Source organism: Lycium ferocissimum, chromosome 9, assembly GCF_029784015.1.
Source record: "Lycium ferocissimum isolate CSIRO_LF1 chromosome 9, AGI_CSIRO_Lferr_CH_V1, whole genome shotgun sequence".
Lineage (NCBI taxonomy): Eukaryota > Viridiplantae > Streptophyta > Magnoliopsida > Solanales > Solanaceae > Lycium > Lycium ferocissimum.
Window position 1 is genome coordinate 22,271,721 of NC_081350.1, and position 21,385 is coordinate 22,293,105.

Here is a 21,385-nt window from a genome sequence, read left to right on the forward strand (position 1 = left end):
CCATAAATATTTCTCACAAACACAAAATAGATTAAAGTTATCCACATATCCTATACCTCACTTATAAATTCAACTTATTACCCAATTTCGGGGTAAAAAATATTAGTATGTCATTTAGAAAAGACGAGACATTTTCTTCGACACAACTTGCACATAATCTTGCATTACTTTTTTCTTGACTTCCCTGCCCCTTTTTGATACTTTCACAGCTTCAGTAGTAGCTTGTTTCAAGAACATGTACAACATATGGTCTGTCATTGAATATCATGTCATCGATAAGATTAGACTGACTCGACTGTGGGCAGCAAAAGAGCTTGTCCTTGAACGAGAAGGAAAATCAATTGCACAAGTTGCTGAAAGCTATTTCAATGAACTTGCAAACAGAATCTTGATCTAAGTTTCTAGAAAGTACCCTGATGGAAGGTTACTACTTACTGGCCTGTTGTACATGATCTTGAAATATGGTTTGTCTAAACTAATTTTATAGCTTTCAGTTGATTTGGAATTTCTTCTCCATCTTGAGCTAGCACAATGAAACTTAGTATAATGGGTGGTCAACTTTGTCAATTAAAACTTACAGATATAGTATCATTCTCGGTCAAGATGATGCCATATGCTATTTAATTGGTCATGGTCGAATTATTTCAAACCTAACGTCTGAAAATGGTAAGGAAAAGGGGAAGAATATGAAATGTTATTTATTTTCGTCATGGAGTTTTGGGCCGGGTGGGGTCGGGTTAAACCTTTTTAATTGATTTTCTTATTTTAAAAAAAGAGTAAAAAAATGAGTTATTCACCGTAAAGTAGTTTAGTGACTTTTGTGTTAATATACTCAAAGTTAAATGACTTTTATGTTAGAAACGATAGTTACATGACTTTTGTGAATGAAAAAAAATGCTAGTTAAGAGACCATCTGTGAAATTTACGCCATGATTTCCTAAGACACCAATTATGTTGACGTATGAAGTTGTTCTGAATAGCCAACAACAACGCACATGTCAAGCACGGGTCATTGCTATGGAAAACTTAATATCTCCAACACTCAGAATTTACTGTGATCTTTGCATGTTGAATCTTAATTATATCTTTCTTGGAGAAGAAGTTGGTCGCCTTATAACATCAATATTGCGGATAAATGATTTGATGGCTTAAGGTAAGGGGACTCTTCGTGTATCGTTCATTTAATCGTGCTTCAATGTCACCATACTTGGCTCGAGTAGATTGTTACCTTCGAAGTTCAATTTTTCCCTGCCTAGGCCTAAAATGATGTCATTTTGCCCATCACCTAATTAAGATACGATAAGTTAGATTGGCACAAGCTTGATGGAGCAAGTGGAACCTATGTCGACTAAAGTTAATATGATCCTTAAATAATAGATGAGGCAATGGAAAAAAAGTAATAAAGTAAGCATGAAATAAAATAATAATGCAGTATGCCAACACTGTCTCCGGCTACAATCCATTTGACGACTCATAACTTAATAGGTTAAAAGAAAAAATAGGGATTTGATGGGGTGTTTGTCCATGATTTCTTTCAAAACTTGAGAGAGCTTACGTTAGTGAAAACCTTCCATGGGAACCTACAAAAAGCAGCACTTGGAATCTATTTTTGTATTAAATAAGAGTCAATCTTAATTGATTTCCTCCATACATTAAATTTGATCAAATCTTGATTTGCCATAATCTTTACTCCCTCCGATTCAATATAAGTGTCCACTTAGGGTGTGTTTGGTATGGCGAAAATGTTTTCCAAGAAATTTTTTCCTCGGAAATGGTTTTTCTACTCATTTTCTTGCATTTGATACACAAGTTGGAAAATGTCTGTTTTAAGAGCATTTGCATATACTCAAAGTAAGCACACCATGAAATTTTTGAATTCAGAGTGCAACTTTTGGTGGTGGGGAGTACGGTTTGGGAGGTGCGATAGGCTGCGGGGGAGGGGGGGTTGGAGTAAGGAAAAATTTATTTTTTATAAAATATAAAAATATAAAAAATATTAAATTTGGGGGAGGATGAGTGGGTGATGTAAAAAAACAAAGAGAAAAAAACTTTTAAAATCTTTAAAAAAAAAACTAATCTTTTTTGGAGGGTGGTGGGGGTGGGTCGGTGGGTCTGGGGTGGTGTAAAATTTGGAGGGGTGGGGGCGTGGATTGAGTGGTAGTGCGAGGGGTGTAAGAATTCTTTTTCCATTTTTTTATAAAAAATTTATAAAATTAAAATAAAGTACATGAAAAAGCAAATTCGGTTGGGGGGGGGGGGTGGTTGTGGAAGGTAAGGTGTGGTGGGGTGGGTGGTGGAAGGTGGGGTGTGGGGGTGGGTGGTTTCGGGTGTAGTGGGGTGGTGGTGGTGCGTGGTGGGGGAGGTGGGGTTGGGTTTATAGGTGTTGAGGTTTGGAGTTGGGGGCGATGGTGGGGGTAGGGGGCGTACGGAGGGTGAGTTGGAAATGCGATTGATGTATTTTTATTAATTCGGAAAATGTTTTCCCTCAAATGTTTATGGAAAACATTTTCCAAGATCTTAAGTGCAACCAAACAAGAGAAAATAGGAAAATATTTTTTTGGAAAACACTTTCCATCATACCAAAGACATCCTTAGCCTTTTTATTTTTTGTTCAAAAAGTGTCCATTTACATAATCAAGAAGGAAATTTGCCCCTATTTGCATAAGTGAGTTTTTATGTAATAAAGAAACTATATTACTTAATCGAGTAGTATTTCACTAAGGATAATCCGGTCAAAATACTTATTTTTTTCTAGGAATTAATATTATTTTCTTAAGAGATGTACTAAAGACTAGTGGATACTTATTTTGATCCAGAGGAAGTATTAGATTTGTCTAAAATATTATTAGATTTTGTCCTAAAAGTGTCAAGTGACCTTTTCTCAATACACCACTTGGCTAAATATCAAGCTTAACTACTCTCCTTTTGATATAAAGTATAGATAGATAGACATGTTTGTTCACTTTTGATCATTAGTTTTGTATTATTTTATTTTTATTAAATATTTTATACGATTGAAGTTAATACATTAAAGTCTGTATCCAATTAAACACGTAAAATAATGAAAATGTAAAGGAATAAGGCAAAACAAATTTAAAAATAAAAATACTCGTAATGGATATGTAGATGATAAAATATTGGGGATCCTCCATTTACCCGCCAATTGGCTTCCACATTATCCATTAGTGACGAGTTCCTTCTAACACCTTCACTCTCCTTCAAGCTCTCAACCCAACCTTCAATTTGATCAAATGTGGGGGCAATGATTAGTCTTTGTATGAACCAAATTCATGCAAAGATGCACTCCTTACCTGCTCATATTCATATGGTAGTGCTGTTGCCTTCAAGAAAATGCTGGCACCAAAACCCATTAGTATCGTCCTGTTCTTCCTTGCCAGTAGTGTCTGGCAGTCAGTCGAGAAGGTGTTATTTGGGCAAATTCAAAAGACGCTTCCCCTCTGAACCTAATCTAAAACCACTCACTTCTCGCGTTGTTGAGCTCACTCGCAGAAGGCAACTCCACCAGGTAATTACAACATACTGTTATTTTAGAAGAAAGAATGGTTGGAAGCTAAAGAGATATACTTAAATCGGATAATATACCAAAATTTCAAATGATATACAACATTAACTGAATTATTTAGGCATCAATGTATATAATAATATACTGTACAAAAATAAATTTAAATTTATTATACATATGAGTTATAGTCAAAACATTTTCTTCTTTCAAAGAGCGGATAGACGTCCGTTATATAAACGTGCATGAAGATCTTTTGCTCCATAATCAACTTAGAAGGTTTAGAGCCTGCGTTACACTAAGGCTAGTTTTAACCTTGTCTTTTAAAATGTTGGCAGTCTTTTTAATCATTACACTAACACTTTATTGGCACTCAGACTTAGAATCTACCTGAAGCATAATCTTGGCTATAGATTTGTTTTGATAACCGTGGTGTCCGCGCCAGCTTGCGCGCACCTCGACAAATTCCACGGGATACCTGCCAGCTCCCACCAAGGACTGGACAGATGAAAAGAAATCACCTAGTGTTTTTGTCTCTGCTGGGATTTGAACCTGAGACCTCATGATTCTCAACCCACTTCATTGACCACTAGGTCACATCCTTGGGTGCACAATCTTAGCTATAAATTGTAAATTTTTGTAGCTTGAATGTTTGAATTTCTTTCGTGAAGGATAATCATTGTCTCCTTGTGTTGGAAGCACTTTTTCGTACTGACAAGTCACCAAGAGAATATAAAACAATGCTACTGTATAAAACTAAATTGAACTGTTAATTTTGAAACATTTGATTTTCATACAACTTGTTTTAACTCTCAAAATTGTTCATTGAACTCTAGATTTTTGTGGAAATTGAGATTGCGAAGAAACGACATGGGCAGTTGAACACCATTGTGATGAATGCAGTGATGCATGCTTGTGTTCATTGTGCTGATATAGAATCGGCCTTAAGGGTATTTGATGAAATGTCAGGCCCAGAGGGTTGTGGTGTTGATAATATCACTTATTCTACACTTTTAAAGGTATTTGGAGCACGGTAATTTCCCTATAATTATTTAAAAAAACTGTACCCATGAGTAGGTTATAGTCTGGAATAGTGGCAATTGAAGTATTGGACATATCTAAGCATGCTTACAATTTTTCCTGGAAGGGTTTGGGTGATGCCCGAAGAATTGATCAAGCGTTTCAATTACTTGAAGCTGTTGAACAAGGTACCGCTGTTGGAAGTCCAAAACTTTCGCCACCGCTTGTTAGTGGTCTGCTAAATTCTCTAATTGAAGCAGGTTAGTTTTTCTTGGAGTAAATGGAATTTCATTACATGCTTTTATTGTTCTCTGAGATCTATATTGCTGGTGCAAAATTTGGAGGCTGTAGGACTAACCTACTAGCCATATTGGATATCCACTACTTAAGGCAGGATGTTAATTCCAAGACATCTGAGCTATAAAATGTAGAGTCCAAATGACACTGTGATTGAATTTCTTTTGATAAGTAAGCGAACATTTTATTGAAATAAAGCACACAAATTGCGCAGTGGTTACATCAGGATCCTTACAAAAAGAAATAGCTTCTGTATCCAGGAACCTTCCAAAACTTCAGTACCCATCTAGTCTAATCTGAAAGTGAAAAAAGGAAACCTAAGAAAGAGATATACATCAGGTACATTCTGCATTTTGCAAAAATTTCCTCTTCTAATGATACACAACACCCGTGTAAACAATGAAAAACAAATTTGACTGTCGCCAGAAAACTCTGCGACAATTATGCTTTCCGTCTCCGAACATTGCTGGTCATTGTACAATGATTATAAAATTTATTTTCATCTTAGCTATTATACATGTGAGAAATAAGAAGGAAGAGAAGAAATTGAGAAAATGAAATGACAACTGTCTTATGCCTGAATTCTTTATAAATACTATCTATAATATACATATAGTTAATTTATGCGATAACAGACATGAATACGTACAATACAGTGTTGCATCTAACAACAACAACAAACAAACCCAGTGTAATCTCACAAGTGTGGTCACCATGTTGCATCTCATTAATATAGCTCCATGACCTTTTTATGCAACAATCTGAGATAGTTTTTCTACCACTAGCCACGTTGTATCATCATGTATCATGTGTGGCCTTTTCAAGAATGAGATGATTAATGAGTTTGTGGAAGAAAATAAGACAAGAGGAAAGACATTTTTCATTATTCTTTACTTTCTCTACTAACTGGTTATTTTATTTCCTTCCGTATTTTTAATGTTTCCACACATTGTCAGGTGGTGCTTTATTATTGAATATAGTTGCTTGTCAAGATTAATGTCTTGGCTTGCTTAATATACCTCCTTTACTTCTGCCTTTCTAGTGCAGGGGATCTACGCCGTGCTAATGGTCTTCTTGCACGATATGGTTTTGTACTTCACGAGGGTGGATCTGTCTTGGTCTACAACTTATTGATGAAGGTCTTCTGCTTACCCACAAGTTTAACTTCCGTATTTGTTGGATCTCTGCATTTATCATTCTATGTAAAATATTTCATACACCGAATTATTCCTCAGAGCCATTTCCAAAATTTCAGGGGTACATAAGCACAGGTAGTCCTGAGGCAGCATTAAGTTTGCATGATGAAATACTAAGACATGGACTGAACCTGGATAAGCTCACATATAATACACTAATCCTAGCATGTGTGGAGACTGGAAAGTTGGATGTTGCGATGCAGTTCTTTGAGGGCATGAAGGTTTCACCTCTGAACTCCAAAGGCCAGTTTAGAGCCTCATTATTTGCTCACATGATGTTGCACACATTATTGTTACCTGAAAAGTGTGTATTTGACTGGTGCAGGACAGAGCGCAAACTGTTGAAGATGATGACATTTTTCCGGATGTAGTCACCTACACTACGTTGCTAAAGGTGTGTGTGTGAGATACCTTTTGTATACAGTTAAAATCGTTTTTTGGAACTCCTGCTATGGAAATGAGATAAATACGTGTCAGATAAAGTGAACAATAGTTGAAAATCTGAGATGTTGTGCTGTTGATCTTAGTTCATTTTTATTCATACGAAGTTATACATCTTCACGTAAACTACCTTTTCCATTAAATTCACAATGTAGTAATTCTTTCACCATATAAGTATATGGTTTTAACGTAAAAGACTCAACTGAAGCTTTGACAGAAACCTGTACAATCTTACATTTAATATTGATGAGTTAGGTTTCTGCTGTCATTTCTTGTTAGTGTTTAGGATTTCTGCTCCTTTTTGTAGGGTTTTGGTCATGCCCAGGATCTTCTTTCAGTTCAAAAGATTGTCATAGAAATGAAATCATCCAACAATTTGCATATCGATCGAGTTGCTTACACTGCAATCATTGATGCCTTCTTGAATTGCGGGACAATAAAAGGTATGGTCTATGCAGATATTACTGAAACTTCTACAACTCAGGGTTATGAAAGTATATTTAAATAACTCATGTCAATTCCAGATGGCTATCACTGGTGAAACTGAAGTAATATTTAACACAAAATCGTACATATTGAATCTTAGCATCTACAGAAAAGGGTCTAAAAGGCATGAATTGAGACAAATTGCTTCCATGAGAAATTTACCGTGTATGTCATGTGAAATCTTCTTTCTATGTGCAAGTATATCAGCTTTCTTTGAGTTCCTCCTCCCCTCACAATTTGATAAACTGATTCAGGTCACAAAGATCAAACTGATCAGTCTGGGAATCAACTTTAGATGTTAATTGGTATGTCTTTTTGAAACAAAATTTATAGATTTGAAACTTATTGGGGACCATATGCCAATGTAGGGATAAGTGTGAGATTTAGAACATCCTTTTTAGAAATTGCCTAATTTGCCTGAGATTATTTATGACAAGAGTAGTATGCAATGATAGGGACATGAATAAGGCGGAATAGTAACAGAAATTCCATATAGCCGACCACAACTTTGATGGGATTGAGGAGTAGTAGTTTTTATAGAAATCATGTGCAAAGTTCTATTACCACTAGTCTTAGCATTGAGAAACTTTCAAGAACTATTTGAAAAGTCAATGGCAGAAGAGAAATCTGTTTTGACCTTTCGGTAGGTCCACTAGAATAGGATACAGTGAGTACCCTTTAAGTCGCCATCAGATATACATTTTTCTCTATGACAAGTGAAAAAATAAGTGAAAAAGAATGATAAAGTACAACTGATAAAAGAAAGAAGAGTAGCTTTAATTTGACTTTTATCAGTTTACCTCCTCCTGTCGCTGCCTTACTGGCCAAACATATTCAGTAATCTGTTGGGAGGAGTCCATTATTTGAGTTCAGTGCTTCCCTGGTCTATGTTTCAAGTCTTTAGAAAATGGTTTCACAAAAACATTAGTGCTTGAAAAATGGCACCTTTTCAGCATCGCTTTTTCGTATTTGATTTTCCGACAATCAGACCACATTTAAGTTTCAGAGTTCAAACCCTTAGAGGTTATCTGTGTATCAATTGAAAAGTTATCTAGTCAGATAATGAGCTTTCTGTTTAAGAAGCAAGGGTTTTTTAAATTAAGTAGCTAACACTGTTAGCTGGCAGATCAGGAAACAGGAAATGGGATCTCAAGAACCTTAAGAAGAAAGGTTTAGACAAACTCTAAAGTTCCATTAGAAATGTTAGCTTCGTATAACATATCACTGAAGAAATACAGCTAGTCAATAGATCTACTCTTTATTTGGTGAGATCAGTAGGAGATTTCACATTTTTAGTTTATTCAGTATCGAGTAAAAGCAACTGTGCTAAGGTTTTGACAAGTATGAAAAACTTGCTGGAGTGCAGAAAACATTGGCAAGATTCTTTCAACAATGATTAGCTCTGTGAAGTCTAAAACATTTATGACAGTGAGGCTTCCGTCCACATCAGGGTTGTATTTTAAAGAACAAAACTGTGAGCCCCATTGGGATCTGGGCTGAAATGGAGAGTATCACTTCTCACACAACAATACATCAAACATTTTTTTTTTGGATCGAGTAATAACAACAATTTATCAGACATGTACATGGTGCTTGTTGCTAGGCCTCCTGGCTGTCACAGATCAACCATTACTATATACAGAAGCCGTTGGCAGGCTGATATCTGGGAACTGTCCCACATTAATAAGTTAAATGAAGTGTAATTAACACCTTCATAAGGGTGAGGAGCATGTCACTCCACAGAAGTGCCTTATATGATGGAAATACTCTTAAGGATAGTGGGTAACTCTGGTAATACCTCTCATATTGCAAATAGATGCAGTGCAGTAAGATATATCATCATTTATGGAACTGAGTTATATCCCTTTTGAAAGAATTAGTAATTGCGTAGGTGTTTATTGTTATTGGTATTATGGGTTCATGTAAATCAATTTTGGAATATTTGCCAATTTCCTTTTCTTTTTTTTTTTCTCGCACAGGAAAGAAGAAAAACATTGAAATCTGGAAAATATTCCTAAATTCCTATACCTCTAGACTAATGACTTTTTATCACCATTAATTGGTTTATGTATTTAATCTCTTAATGAAGTGTGTTTTCTATAGCATGAATATGCAGCATATCCATCTCCTAAGAAGCTGAAGATCTCCATTTTGTGGAGATTCATGCTTAAATGCAAAAATCAATGTGCACTCTCGTGTTGTTTAATTCTCTTCCAAGTAGCTTATATGGTATTATTATTGCTGATATGGCTTATCTTCCTCCTTGACATGACTGAACCTGCAAGTTGTAAATCCCTTGCTTAATTTATCCATACTTACTATCCTGAGTTTCACTCATAAAAGAGTCCGTATTCTCCTTTGTATCCTGCTTTATAGTTATCCATCTTATATTTTCAGCTGCATGGACAACTTCAATAAAAGAAAGAAAGCAGATTTTAATCGTTTAAAGGAAAGAAAGAAAGTAGATTTAGAGTGCAACTTGAGCAATAATTTCTCTCGCACTCAAACTTTTGTTTTCGTCATTATAATGTGTAAAGTTTAACTAATTAAAGAAAAGAGTGTGTAAGTTATGACTGTGTTGATTATTCTCAAGAAAACGCTATTATTTTGTTGATGGTTTTTCTGCTACCTCCACTGTCACTTTGCATATTGAATATTTGTGCACAATATGATAGGCGCTCTGACTGTGTATGGGGAATTAGTAAAGAAAGCTGGAGAAGATTCTCGCTTACGGCCAAAGCCTCATCTCTTCCTTGCTCTGATGCGCGCTTTTGCTGTTAGAGGAGAGTATGAAATGGTTAAAAAACTGCATGGACGCATGTGGATGGATTCATCTGGAACAATCACCTCTAAAGTTAATGAAGAGGCTGATCATCTCCTAATGGAGGCAGCATTAAACAATGGGCAGGTACTTTCTGCATACTTGATCTTGAAGTTCTTAGGCACCAGCTCAAGTAAGACCGGACTATATGTTCCACTTTCCCTGGAAATCATCTTACCACTGTTTCATAGACATTGTTCTTGATTTATGTAAAGAAGAGGTTACACTTAGTGTTGTGGACAAAATTACTTTATAAATTAAAACCTAGGCAAAATAAGTTGGAGAAATCAATCTGTAGAGGTGAAAGGAGGATAATCCCTTCCAGTGGAGACGGTTACAACAAGTTGAAGACAAATTATATGAAAACTTTTTCATTGATATTATTGTCACGGCCCAAGTTCAACTGCCAAGGTATTTTCTGCCTTGGCCAACCTCTTTGGGCCACCTCAAGCAGGGGCGGATCTACTTGGGGTCCAGGGTGTTCACCCGAACACCCTCGGCAAAAAATTACAGTGTATATATAGGGTAAATTTTCTGTGTTTATGTGCATATATTAACTATAGGGGTACCAAACTGCTAAGCCACACTATGAATGTTTGGGAGAGAGTGCTGGAGATGAGGGTGAGGAGAGGTGTGTCTATTTTCGAGAATCAGTTCAGATTCATGCCGGACGTTCAACTACGAAGCTTTCATCCATCTTATGAGAAGGATGGTGGAGCGATATAGGGAGAGAGAAGAGGGACTTACACATGGTGTTCATCGACCTAGAAAAGGCTTATGACAAAGTTCCAAGACGGATCCTATGGAAATGCTTGGAGGCTAAAAGTGTACCGTGGCGTACATTAGGGTGATCAAGGACATGTATGAGGGAGCCAAAACCGGGGTGAGGACGGAGGAGGAGACTCGGAGCACTTTCCGGTTGTGATGGGGTTGCGTCGGATCGGCTCTTAGTCCGTTTTTATTTTCCTTGGTGATGGATGGATTGACACGGCAAATTCAAGGTGAGGTGCCATGGTGTATGCTTTTCGCGGACGACATAGTCGATTGACGAGACTCGTAGCGGAGTTAACGCTGGCCGGGAGTGTTGGAGACATACTGCGGGTCTAAAGGGTTTAAGGCGAGTAGGACCAAGACAGTACTTGGGTGTAAGTTCGGTGAAGCACCTCGGAGGGCGACTTGGAAGTAAGGCTTGGTACCCGGGCCGTCCAGAAGAAAAGTAGTTTCGAAGTACCTTGGGTCTATTGTGCAAGGCGGCGGGGAGATTGACGATGATGTCACACGTCGTATTGGGGCGGGGGTGGATGAAATGGAGGCTTGCTTCGGAGTCTTTATGTGACAGAAGGTGCCACCAAAACTTAAGGGCAAGTTCTACAAAGTAGTGGTTAGGCGCGACTATCTTTGTATGGGGGCGGAGTGTTGGCCGATTAAGATCTCTCACGTTCAAAAGATGAAAGTTGCCGAGATGAGAATGTTGAGATGGATGTGTGGCCACGCACGGGAGTGACGGGATTAGGAATGAGGATATTCGGGATAAGGTGGGGTGGCCTCGGTGGAAGACAAGATGCGAGAAGCGAGATTGAGATGGTTTGGGCATGTGAAGAGGAGAGACACAGATGCCCCAGTGCGGAGGTGTGAGAGGTTGGCCATGGATGGTTTCAGACGAGGTAGGGGTAGGCCGAAGAAGTATTGGGGAGAGGTAATTAGACACGACATGGCGCGATGCTACGAACTTACCGAGGACATGACCTTAGATAGGAGGGTTTGGAGGACCCAAATTAAGGTAGAAGGCTAGTAGATAGTCTCGTTATCCGTTCTTATTAGTAGTCGCATTATTGCAATATAATTTTTTGTGCTCGATTTCGTTATTATCTGTTATTTCCTATGCTTTGATTATCTTGTGTTCTACTGCTCCGATTTCTGCTATTATCTGTTATTTCCTGTGTTGTGATTATCCTGTGTTATCTGTGCTGCTTGCATTATTTCTTCCATATCGCTTTGAATCTCTTTTCCGAATCTCTTAACCTTATCTTACTTCTTTTTATGCTTTTATTGAGCCGAGGGTCTTTCGGAAACAGCCGTCCTACCTTGGTAGGAGTAAGGTCTGCGTACACTCTACCCTCCCCAGACCCCACGATGTGGGATTTCACTGGGTTGTTGTTGTTGTTGTTGTATTAATTTTTGAACACCCTCGGCAAATAATTACAGTGTATATTTAGCTTCTTTTTTTTTCCGAACACCCTGAATGAAAATCCTGGTTCCGCCACTGACCTCAAGGCTTTTGGGCCTCATGATTTTGTCTCTTGGGCTTTACCCAAAAGGAGCTTTGACATTTAAATCCTAAACTCATGTTTATATGATCAAAAAAATTTCCCTTGATCTGTGATTTGCCTAATCAAGTTTCACAAGGAACCTCCTTTCGAGTTCAACCGCCAAAGGGTCCGTGGGTTGTTACGCTCAACCCCCTTAGGGAGTCAACATTTTACTGAGTTTTGCCCCATCATTGTACTAGGGAAGGTACCGGCTTTGATACCACATGTCACGGCTCAGGCCCAACTACCAGTATATTGTTCACTTTGGCCCTACCTTCTAGGCCACCTCAAGGTCTTGGGGCTCCACGATTTTGTTCGCTTGGGTTTTAATCCAAAAAGCGCCTCAACAGTTGAATCCTAAAATTCGCTCTTATATGACTCCTAACTTTCCCTTTCCATTTTGATGTGATTTGCCAAAGGCAAGTTTCACATTGAACCCCTGTCGAGTTCAACCACTAGCAATCCGTGGATTGTAATTATTTATTATTTAATACGATTTCTTTAAGGTTCAATTGCTAAGATCTCAGTTACAGAAGCTTTGCGAAGATCCCATACTATTCTGGAAGCTCGTAGCATTTTTCCCGATAAACCCCAATTTAATGTCAGAATTCTCTGGCGTAAGTTCCTTGGCTTGGACAGAGAATTTAGTCCATGTTGCTATTCATGCACCTAGAGGGGATTACGTTCGGTGGAATAATTTCTTAGATGTATTACCGCATCCCCAGGGGTTAGGCCCACTTATTACAGATCAATGGAATCTTTATGCTCAAAATGCCGATTCAAGTAGTCATTTATTTGGTATCGCCCAAGGGGTGGGAACTGCCATTCTAACTCTTCTCGGGGTTCCCATCACAACGCAAATTTTATGGTCTACTATAGTGCCCATTTTGGGAACGTCCCGTGCCAAAGTTACTGAGGGGTAAGTCGCCAATCCCTAGACTATTTTGCTCCCCTAGATTTTGTCTCTCAGTGTCAGTGTCGGCCCAACAGAGTGCTTTCGCAGTTGGTGTTCTTTTCTATCTCTGCGCATTTCACCGCTCCACGGAAATTCCCTCTGGAAATATTGATCAACTTCCTAACGGAGAGCTGACTTCCTATGAGTAATTGGGATCATAACAAGTTCATGAAAAGTACCTTTCGGGGGAATCGACTCATCTACAACTCAATGTGATTTGCCTAAGGCAAGTTTCACATCTTACTCCCCTTTTCGAGTTCAACTGCCAGCGACCTGTGGGCTATTACAATTATAATGATTTTTTTATTATTTAATACTGATTTCTTTAAGGTTCAACGGTCAAGATCTCAGTTATAGAAAAATAGTGATAGACTTCCTAACAGAGAATTGAGTTCGTATGAGAAATTCGGACCATAACAAGCTCATGCAAAGTACCTTCCACTGGATTCAACTCATTTTTGGAAACAGGATGTGTTCATACTTAGGAGGGGCAAGATGAAAGTAAGGCAGAGCATCTAACCTGATTGCTTGTTGACATGTTTGGGGAAATAGGAGGCTGAGGTGGCAGGATTGACCTAGCGCTCTATGGGAGTGATGTTGGTCTCACTACTCCTTCGAGTTCCTTATAAGCTTAGCATAAAAAGAGGTGCTCCTACACCTAAGGTGGTAAAAAAGATGTTCTTGTTCTTCCGGTTCCCAAACCCACTTCATCTTTCAACATTGGATTGGAGTTTTGATAGCGCTGCTAAGTGTGAAGCTGGATCGAGAACAAGTCTGTGTTGTCAAAGGCGAAAAGCTTTAAAAAGCACTCCAGGTTTATTGGGACTTTAAGCGCAAAACACAGCTAAACTGCTTAGTTAAATAAAAGTATATATGTAATGAAAGAAAAAAGTAACATATTCATTTATAATATTTTACTTTATGATTTATACATCTCTATTTACCCCGGTGCGGAAAGCGCCAAAAAAAAGTCCTTTTAAAAAAATACATCTCTCTGCCGATTATATTTTATTGTTTACTACTCCTCGATTCAAGATATAACTCATGGGAATGAGGCGCCCTCCTTAATGCCTTGCCTACATTGAAGCACATCTTAAGCAAGGCTAAGCGCCTTCCTGACCTTTCCTGAGTTTCAAGGCTTAAGCGCACCTTAAATGAGCTTTTGACAACACTGGGACAAACTGCTATTGACTGCTTCACCTATCTATTCTATTATGGTTAGCTTGGAGACATCAAAGGAAGACCATCATCCAGTGTTGTGAAAAGCGGTTACTTCACTGCTCAAAGCGATAAAGTGAGGGGAGGTGAGGCGAGCAAGTAACGCTTCTAGGGTGTGAGGCAAAGCGACTTCAAAGAAGCGGTCGCTTCTTGGACAGAAGCGAGACTTTGTCCGTGTACAAGCAGATAAGGATCTTATGTCACTGGTGACTGGCCGGTCTATCTAGTATCTAGTACTAGGACTACCTGAGTGATTCAAGCTTTTTTCATCCCTTTGGCCTTTGGGTTTCTTGGGTTAAACCAAGTTCTTGTTATGATAGTGGTAATACCTTTGTGATTGCAACTTCCAAGATAGTTCGAGAAAGCAACTAAAAAACAGTAATTTATTTCTCCTTTTTCTTTCTGGGCTAAATGAGTTTTAGCATTTATTTGATCATCGTCTAGGCATTTTCTACTTCACCTGAGCTGATAGTGGATACTACTATCTGGTTATTTCTTTTAATGTTTAAACCCTTTTTGTCATTCAACAATCCATCTTTTATTACCAAAATAATGAGTGGTAACCACAAGCAGTCGCTATATGAATTATGAAGTGTTGGCAGAAACTCATTTAATTGTTTCAGTTTGAATTTATCGTTGTTCTTCCTCCCTTGTGCATTCTGTTTTTCGTTGAATGGAACTCTGGTTGGTTGCTCAAAACTGATGTTAAAATACTATGCTTCTTCTTTTTAAGCCTTTTGTTTTTTGTTGAATTATGTGAACTGTCTCGTCTAAACGGTTAAACAAAGAATGATCAGCTTTATATATTTTCCTTAGGTCTGCAACACGCCTCTTGTGACCTATTTTTTTCCTTTAAATCGAGCACGTGAAAATATTTTTATTGATGGGTGGCAGTGTGACTGGAACTTAGGACTTCTGTTTATAACGGTATCAAGTTGCATTGTATGAAGCGCTTTATCTAAAATCTGAACTGGTGAAGAGGGACGCTTGTATATAATTATTTTAGGTCTGCAACACTGTATTTAAACCCAATTGACTCGCAACAACCTTGCGTCAATATAATTTACTTGTTTTTTTGAGATCATTCAGCTATTCTACTTGTTATATCTTATCTTTGAAGTTTAAATATGTTTCAGAAGAGCACTTCTCAAGTCTTGGATCGACCATGTTGTATATAATTTATGGACATAAAAACCTTTGCTAATGTTTTTTCCGGCGAGTACCTATGCTAATCGTTGCTCAATTGTCCTTTTTCAGTTGGATTTGGCCCTACAGTACATGAAAGGCAATATTGAGAAATGGAAGCAAATACCATGGGCTAGTCGAGGTGGAATGGTAAGCCTTAGTCTCTGATACTTTCTTTTACTTGAGTTCCAAATAATACAATTACTTGGCTCCTTTTTTTAAAAAAAAAAAAAAAAATTAAATAGCCCAATTACTTGGCTCCTTTATGATATACTAGATTCAGTTTGTGCTTAAGCTTAGAGTTTTTCAACTTCATGGGGCACATGTAGTGCCAACCTTTCCAAAATAAGGGCTCTAAAAATTGCACCGAGATTTATCCAAGCAGTGTCATATCTAGAAAGTGGTAGATGGTATTCTACATGTCATCCTTCACACCTCTCACACAGAAAAAAGAAACTTAAAATAAAAAAATCACAGTAAATCTGTCCAGAGCTGGAACTTTATTTCCTTGGAATCCTTTTGGCTGTCACCACTTCCTATTTAGGGTAAGCAAGAAATATCCATCCTTTGGTCATTTTTTCTCTTGTTCTTTGAAGTTGATAGAACCAAGCAATGCTTTTCCCAATCTTGCAATCAGACTTTAAGCAAACTGTCATTGATCTGAAGCTGTTTGATGCTATCATATCTCTTTGAATTTCCAATTCTAGGGAAGATTCAGGAACACATACGCCTGATTCCTTCTTGTCCTTCCTTGCAGTATTCCTCATCAGAGAGAGCATGTTCTATTCCAGTGAGTCTGACTCTTTGATCTTTGGTTTAATGTTGGAGATTTTTGCCATCAATATATCCCAAAAAATGAGTCCATTCTCTGGAATCTAGATCCTCTAACAAATCTATGTCGGGGGCCAGTATGAAACTGGGCTTCCCACCAACCTGTATGTTCACCACTTTGCAACAAGTTCGCCATCCCTCTACCTTGGACCCACATCTTCAAAACGGGGAAGAGAAATCTAAAATATGGAGGTTCACGTAGAATTGAGGCATGATCAGAAACAACTACGATACATTGATTTGGAGAACTAAGAGTCTAAGGCTTCCAAGTTCTTCTCAATCTCATAAGAGGAGCTGAGATATCTCGAATGTAGATACACAATACTTTCTCCTCATCAAGCTCTAGTTTCTACTGCTTTCAGGTAGTTTAGGATTGTCTTCGTCATATTTTTTGAGCGATTAATTCTCGTGTCATTCCTAGGTATAGAGATGTATGAATCGAATCAGAGATGAGTTTTTTTCCAATCTTTGAATCTTATGCAGTAACTTAGAATCCAAAAGATTTATTCACATAAAACTAGTGGAAGAGTGTATAGATTTCAAGCAAATCAGGCAAGCAGAAGCTTATACATCGAAGAGTTCTTTTTTTGTTCCTTTTTTTCCCTTTAGTTTCGGATTTTCCTTCTGTTTGATGTTTCACATGGTACTTGTGTTGCTTCTTGGACTTCCTATTGATATCTGTTTCATACCTTTCAGACCACCTACCTATATTATAGTTTAATACTATTGCAGGTTGCTCTGCGAATTGAAGCATTACTTGGTTCCAGTGTTTCTATATTTAGTCCTTGCATACTGCCACAGGTATGCAATCTCATTTTGCATTCTCAGAACAATTGATGTCAAACTAATTCCTTTGTTTGCCAGGCAAGCACTATATTTGTAATTATGGTAGAGATGAGCTTTCATCACTTTTTCTGTTTCAAATTCTCATCACTGTGATATCTGTAATATCTGCTTTTCTGCTCTGAGACTGAGCTTGTATGGAGAAATAGGTAAATGCAGAAGAAGCTGAGTTTGTGCCATAAATTCCTATAAAGATAATAGAAGTTGGCAATGTTCAGTCTGTTGGTAGTTTTGGTATTATTTAGCTTATATGTATATACAACATTGTTAGGGTGATTTCTTCTTTTTCCTGGTACAGGTGTCAGTACGTGATACTATTGAGCATATCATGGTTCCATTTTCTGAAGCAAGGCCACTGCAAGCTACCCTGAAACTAAAGGAAGTGGTCATGCGTTTCTTTAAGGATTCGACTGTTCCAGTCATAGATGATTGGGGAAGTTGTGTTGGAATACTGCATTGTGAAGACTGCAATGAGGTACTTTATCTATGACCTCTCTGATCTATTTCGCTATCTTTGTTCTCTGCATGACATTATTCTCTAGTTTGTCTTGGTGTGCTTCTGAAACATTATACTCTCTCCTACAGCTACAACTCCACTTTTGTAATATCTTTCGCATTCGGTTACATTGACATTATATAGGTGTTGTAGAGATTGTTCGTCTATTAGCAGCGTGTGAATGTTATCCCTGATATGGCAATCTAATCACTACCACTGTTCATGTGTGATAATAAGATCATATATCCTTGAGAATATAGAGTTTCTAATGATGATCGATTGAATTAGCTTTGGGTAGGAATTGAATTAGCTCATTAGCTGTCAGAGGAGGGGCGGGGGGGGGGGGGGGGGGGGGGTTGTAAATACGAAAACTTTGGGATTTTTAAAATATACTGATTAATAAAGAGTCTCTCCTATCCAATTTTTAAAAACTTGAGTTTTGACTCTTAAATAAAAGCCTCAAAAAAGGCTCTTTTAATTCAATGCCCCTACTATGTCTCAATCAGCACGTCGTTGGACATTTTTTGAAGATAGTGCTAGGGATTCAGTTACTGCTTAAGTGATCCCTTCCTAAACGTCTTCATCCAGTCAATGGCATCCATATCATAGAGACTTAGGCTTCGCAGATGGACGAGAGCCTTTCTCTGGATACTGATAGAACACAATCCAAGGAACAATTATCATTTTTCTAACCCATGGAACTAAGCAGGAAAACAGAAGCATCTCTTATTAATTCTGCATTTTTCATCCTTCCATTTTCTCCAACTTCAATGGAAAGGAAATAATGGTCATTCCTGACGGAAGAAGTCAACCTCCTTGAAAATGACTGGTTGATCTTATCCAACAGTTTGAAAAAATAAAAGCGACAAGGTGGGAAGTATTGGTCTTCATTTTAAGCAATTATTAACCTACCTCTCATAGGGTTGGAGTTATCTGCTTCTGCATGGCATCAAACTCCAGAAGACTAGTATATGAGAGAGTTCAATAGTGGGTATCAGACGATGAAAGCTGCTTAAGATTGTGACATGTAAGAATAGATACCTACTTCTCAATGTACAGGTCTGAAAGAGTGCTGCTAGTTCAGTCATGTGAAGAAGATATGCAGAAGCATCATTAGTGTATGAGTCCATAGTTCTAGGATTGAAGGGGGATTTTAGAAGGAAACAAAAAAGTCTGTCAGATGAGCTTTGAATCTGAAGAAAAATGGCAACTAAGGTAGTGCCATGAATAAATTTGTGAAAAAGATCTAGTAGATTGTGGAATAGAATGGAAAGGAGTAACTTCTTGTCTGGTGGTAGTTAGGGCATTAGTGGAACTATATTATGTTACATGGAAGTAGGATCAGATGTATACACTGAGCAAGGCCTTTGAAATGAATTCCCGTTATTACCTACTAATTCCAACCTGAACAAGCCAAGTATGTGCAATTTTTTAGGTTACGAAGAGCATCATGAAAGGTAAAATTGGATGGTTGAAATGGAGAAGCGTTACCCTTGTGTTACACGATAGAAGGATACCTACCAAAGTGAAAGGTAAGTTCTAGAAGACAGTTATAAGACCGGCAATTTTATATGGTAGTGAATGTTGAGCCGCTAAAGTCCAACATATCGACAAGATGAGTGTTGCACAGATGCAAATGCTAAGATGGATGTGCATTCATACAAGACCAGATAAGATTAAAAATAGCCACATTTGCTAGAATGGGAAGTAGCACGCATTGAGGATAAAACGAGAGAAGAATGCTTAAGATGGTTTTGTCATGTCTTGCGTCGACCTACAGATGCACCGGTCCATAGGTGTGAAACTAGCGTGAGTGAAGGTGCTAAAGGGGATGAGGTAGACCTAACATCACATGCATGGAAATTGTCTAGAAAGTCCTACAATTTCTTGGAATCAATGCAGACTTTGCTAAAGATGGAAGAAAAAGATCCATATAGGTGATATGTACTAGTTGGGAATAGGTTTTAGTCTTGTGAGTTCGTTGATTTGAACCTATTGCTTTTCTTGGAGTGTTTGACCTTATCGTGATTTATATGCCTAATAAAAATATAGAGAACTTTTATTATTATTATTATTATTTATTTATATATTTAACTTATTTTTTTTTTTTTTTTGGGGGGTATGATGATGAATTGAGCTTAAATGGGGAAACACGGTCAGTGAGGATTCATATAGCCAACTCCCAACTTGTTTGAGACTGAGCTATAGTTTTACAAGAGCATCATGACCATATGTTTTGGGAAGGTAGTAAACAACTTAACTGGCTGAAGTTTTTAAGCTATAGAGCCCAAGAAATAGCTTCCTAACTTGTTTTATTTTTGGAATAAGGCTATTCTGAATTCTAGACATATCTATTTATCAATAAAGGATGACATATTAACTAAGAACTTGGAGTCTTTTTGCGTTTAGCTCCAGGATCACTAGAAACTACATACTGATCTAGATAAAGTAAAACTGTAGAAGGAGAATGTATGATGCCTATGATTACATGAAGGGATACTTAGGGCTTAGTGATGAAAAACTGAAAGGAACACAAAGTTGAGTGCTGATCATTCAGAGTATTGGGGCTCGAAAATGGTTTAAGTACAACTGAAAGAGAAAAAGGGTGAAAAATATGGTTGATGTTTTACTCTGTCAAGTTGCTTGAAATCCTGTTCATAGTCATGTCCGTAAGCATCCTTGATGGTGCTATAGCCTGACCATTGTGAAGATAATAGAGTTCTAGTATGTTTTGGTGAATCGCGAGGAAGGAAAGCTGTCAATGACAGGGGCGGAGGTAGGTATAACATGTACTTTCGGCAGAACCCGGTACATTTGGCACAAACTCCATGTGTTAAGAGAGCAACTAAATTTGTGCAACAATTAAATTCAGGACCCAATTACTAACACTTGAGATCGTTGTCCTAGAATCTAGAACCTCAAATCAGGGATCCACCTCTTGCCAATGACCATCAGAGTACTAGGAGTTAAATAGAAAGACAGCATTCCTAGAGCAAGACACTGCTAAGTGGTTGGCATTTTCTCAGCTCCACGCCTTCACTAACTTCAGGCTACACCGACTATTTCTCATCCTTCATTCTGTTTACTGTTCACATATAATTGATTTGTACTGGTTGTCTCAGAAAACTGCTTGAGTTCATTGTGGAATATAGAAGATGAGTTGAATAAAAACAGAAGCGAATATTCTAAATTCCTGCTTTCACTGTCTTATTGAGTAGTTAAATTGGTTGTCTATTGCTCAGAGACTGAATTAGAACTAGAACACCGACAAGCCTGAGTTGTGGAGTTCTTCTAATGTTTTTTGATGCCTATTGTTGCAGCTGGATGCACCACTTTCAGCCATGATGAGAAGTCCACCTCCTTCTGTGACAACCTCAACATCCATTGGTCGCGTTATTGATCTAATGCTAGAGAAGAGGTACAAAATGGTTATTGTTGCAAAATACGAAAATGTGCGCGGAATGTTTTACAGCCCCAATGTAAGAGCTGTCGGAGTTTTTACATCTGAACAGTTATATAAGCTTGCTCCAACTTCATCACAGCTAGCCATTCAAAATTCTTCTGCCTGTAGAGAACCTATTGAAATTTGTAGATAGAATACCTCGAGAAAGGGAATTTGCATGAGCTTTTCTTTTTCCATTGTAGAGTAGGCTATCATTTCTTTTGGGCAGCTGAGTTCTTTGTGTGTCACTTATTGCGTGCTAGATTGCGATACTATCCACTTTGAATGGTTTGATTATCTGTTCAACTATACATAATGTTGGTGC

The 21,385-nt window shown here is 37.9% G+C and overlaps 1 protein-coding gene across 2 annotated transcripts; it reads left to right on the top strand.

Annotated features, from left to right (window-relative positions):
* The first annotated feature begins 3,147 nt into the window (after positions 1 to 3,147).
* Positions 3,148 to 21,245, top strand: LOC132029899 (pentatricopeptide repeat-containing protein At5g10690). Of its 2 annotated transcripts, XM_059419297.1 has the most exons (13): positions 3,148 to 3,526; positions 4,357 to 4,539; positions 4,668 to 4,800; positions 5,885 to 5,976; positions 6,093 to 6,254; positions 6,359 to 6,427; positions 6,782 to 6,917; positions 9,636 to 9,868; positions 15,521 to 15,598; positions 16,206 to 16,238; positions 17,012 to 17,080; positions 17,421 to 17,597; positions 20,939 to 21,245. In XM_059419297.1, the coding sequence occupies exons 1-13, from the start codon at positions 3,263 to 3,265 to the stop codon at positions 21,212 to 21,214; spliced, it is 1,905 nt and encodes a 634-aa protein (XP_059275280.1). In that variant the 5' UTR covers positions 3,148 to 3,262; the 3' UTR covers positions 21,215 to 21,245. The 2 variants fall into 2 exon arrangements, with proteins under 2 accessions (XP_059275280.1, XP_059275281.1); XM_059419298.1 differs by lacking the exon at positions 16,206 to 16,238 and having other exon boundaries at positions 3,149 to 3,526.
* Positions 21,246 to 21,385: the final 140 nt, after the last annotated feature.

Bases quoted from the DNA above. Each gene is read 5' to 3' on its own strand.
- LOC132029899 (XM_059419297.1), top strand. From the start codon at position 3,263: ATGATTAGTCTTTGTATGAACCAAATTCATGCAAAGATGCACTCCTTA. The intron at 4,801-5,884 runs GTTAGTTTTTCT...TTTCTAGTGCAG, and splicing joins AAATTCTCTAATTGAAGCAG to GGGATCTACGCCGTGCTAAT. The intron at 17,598-20,938 runs GTACTTTATCTA...CTATTGTTGCAG, and splicing joins ATTGTGAAGACTGCAATGAG to CTGGATGCACCACTTTCAGC.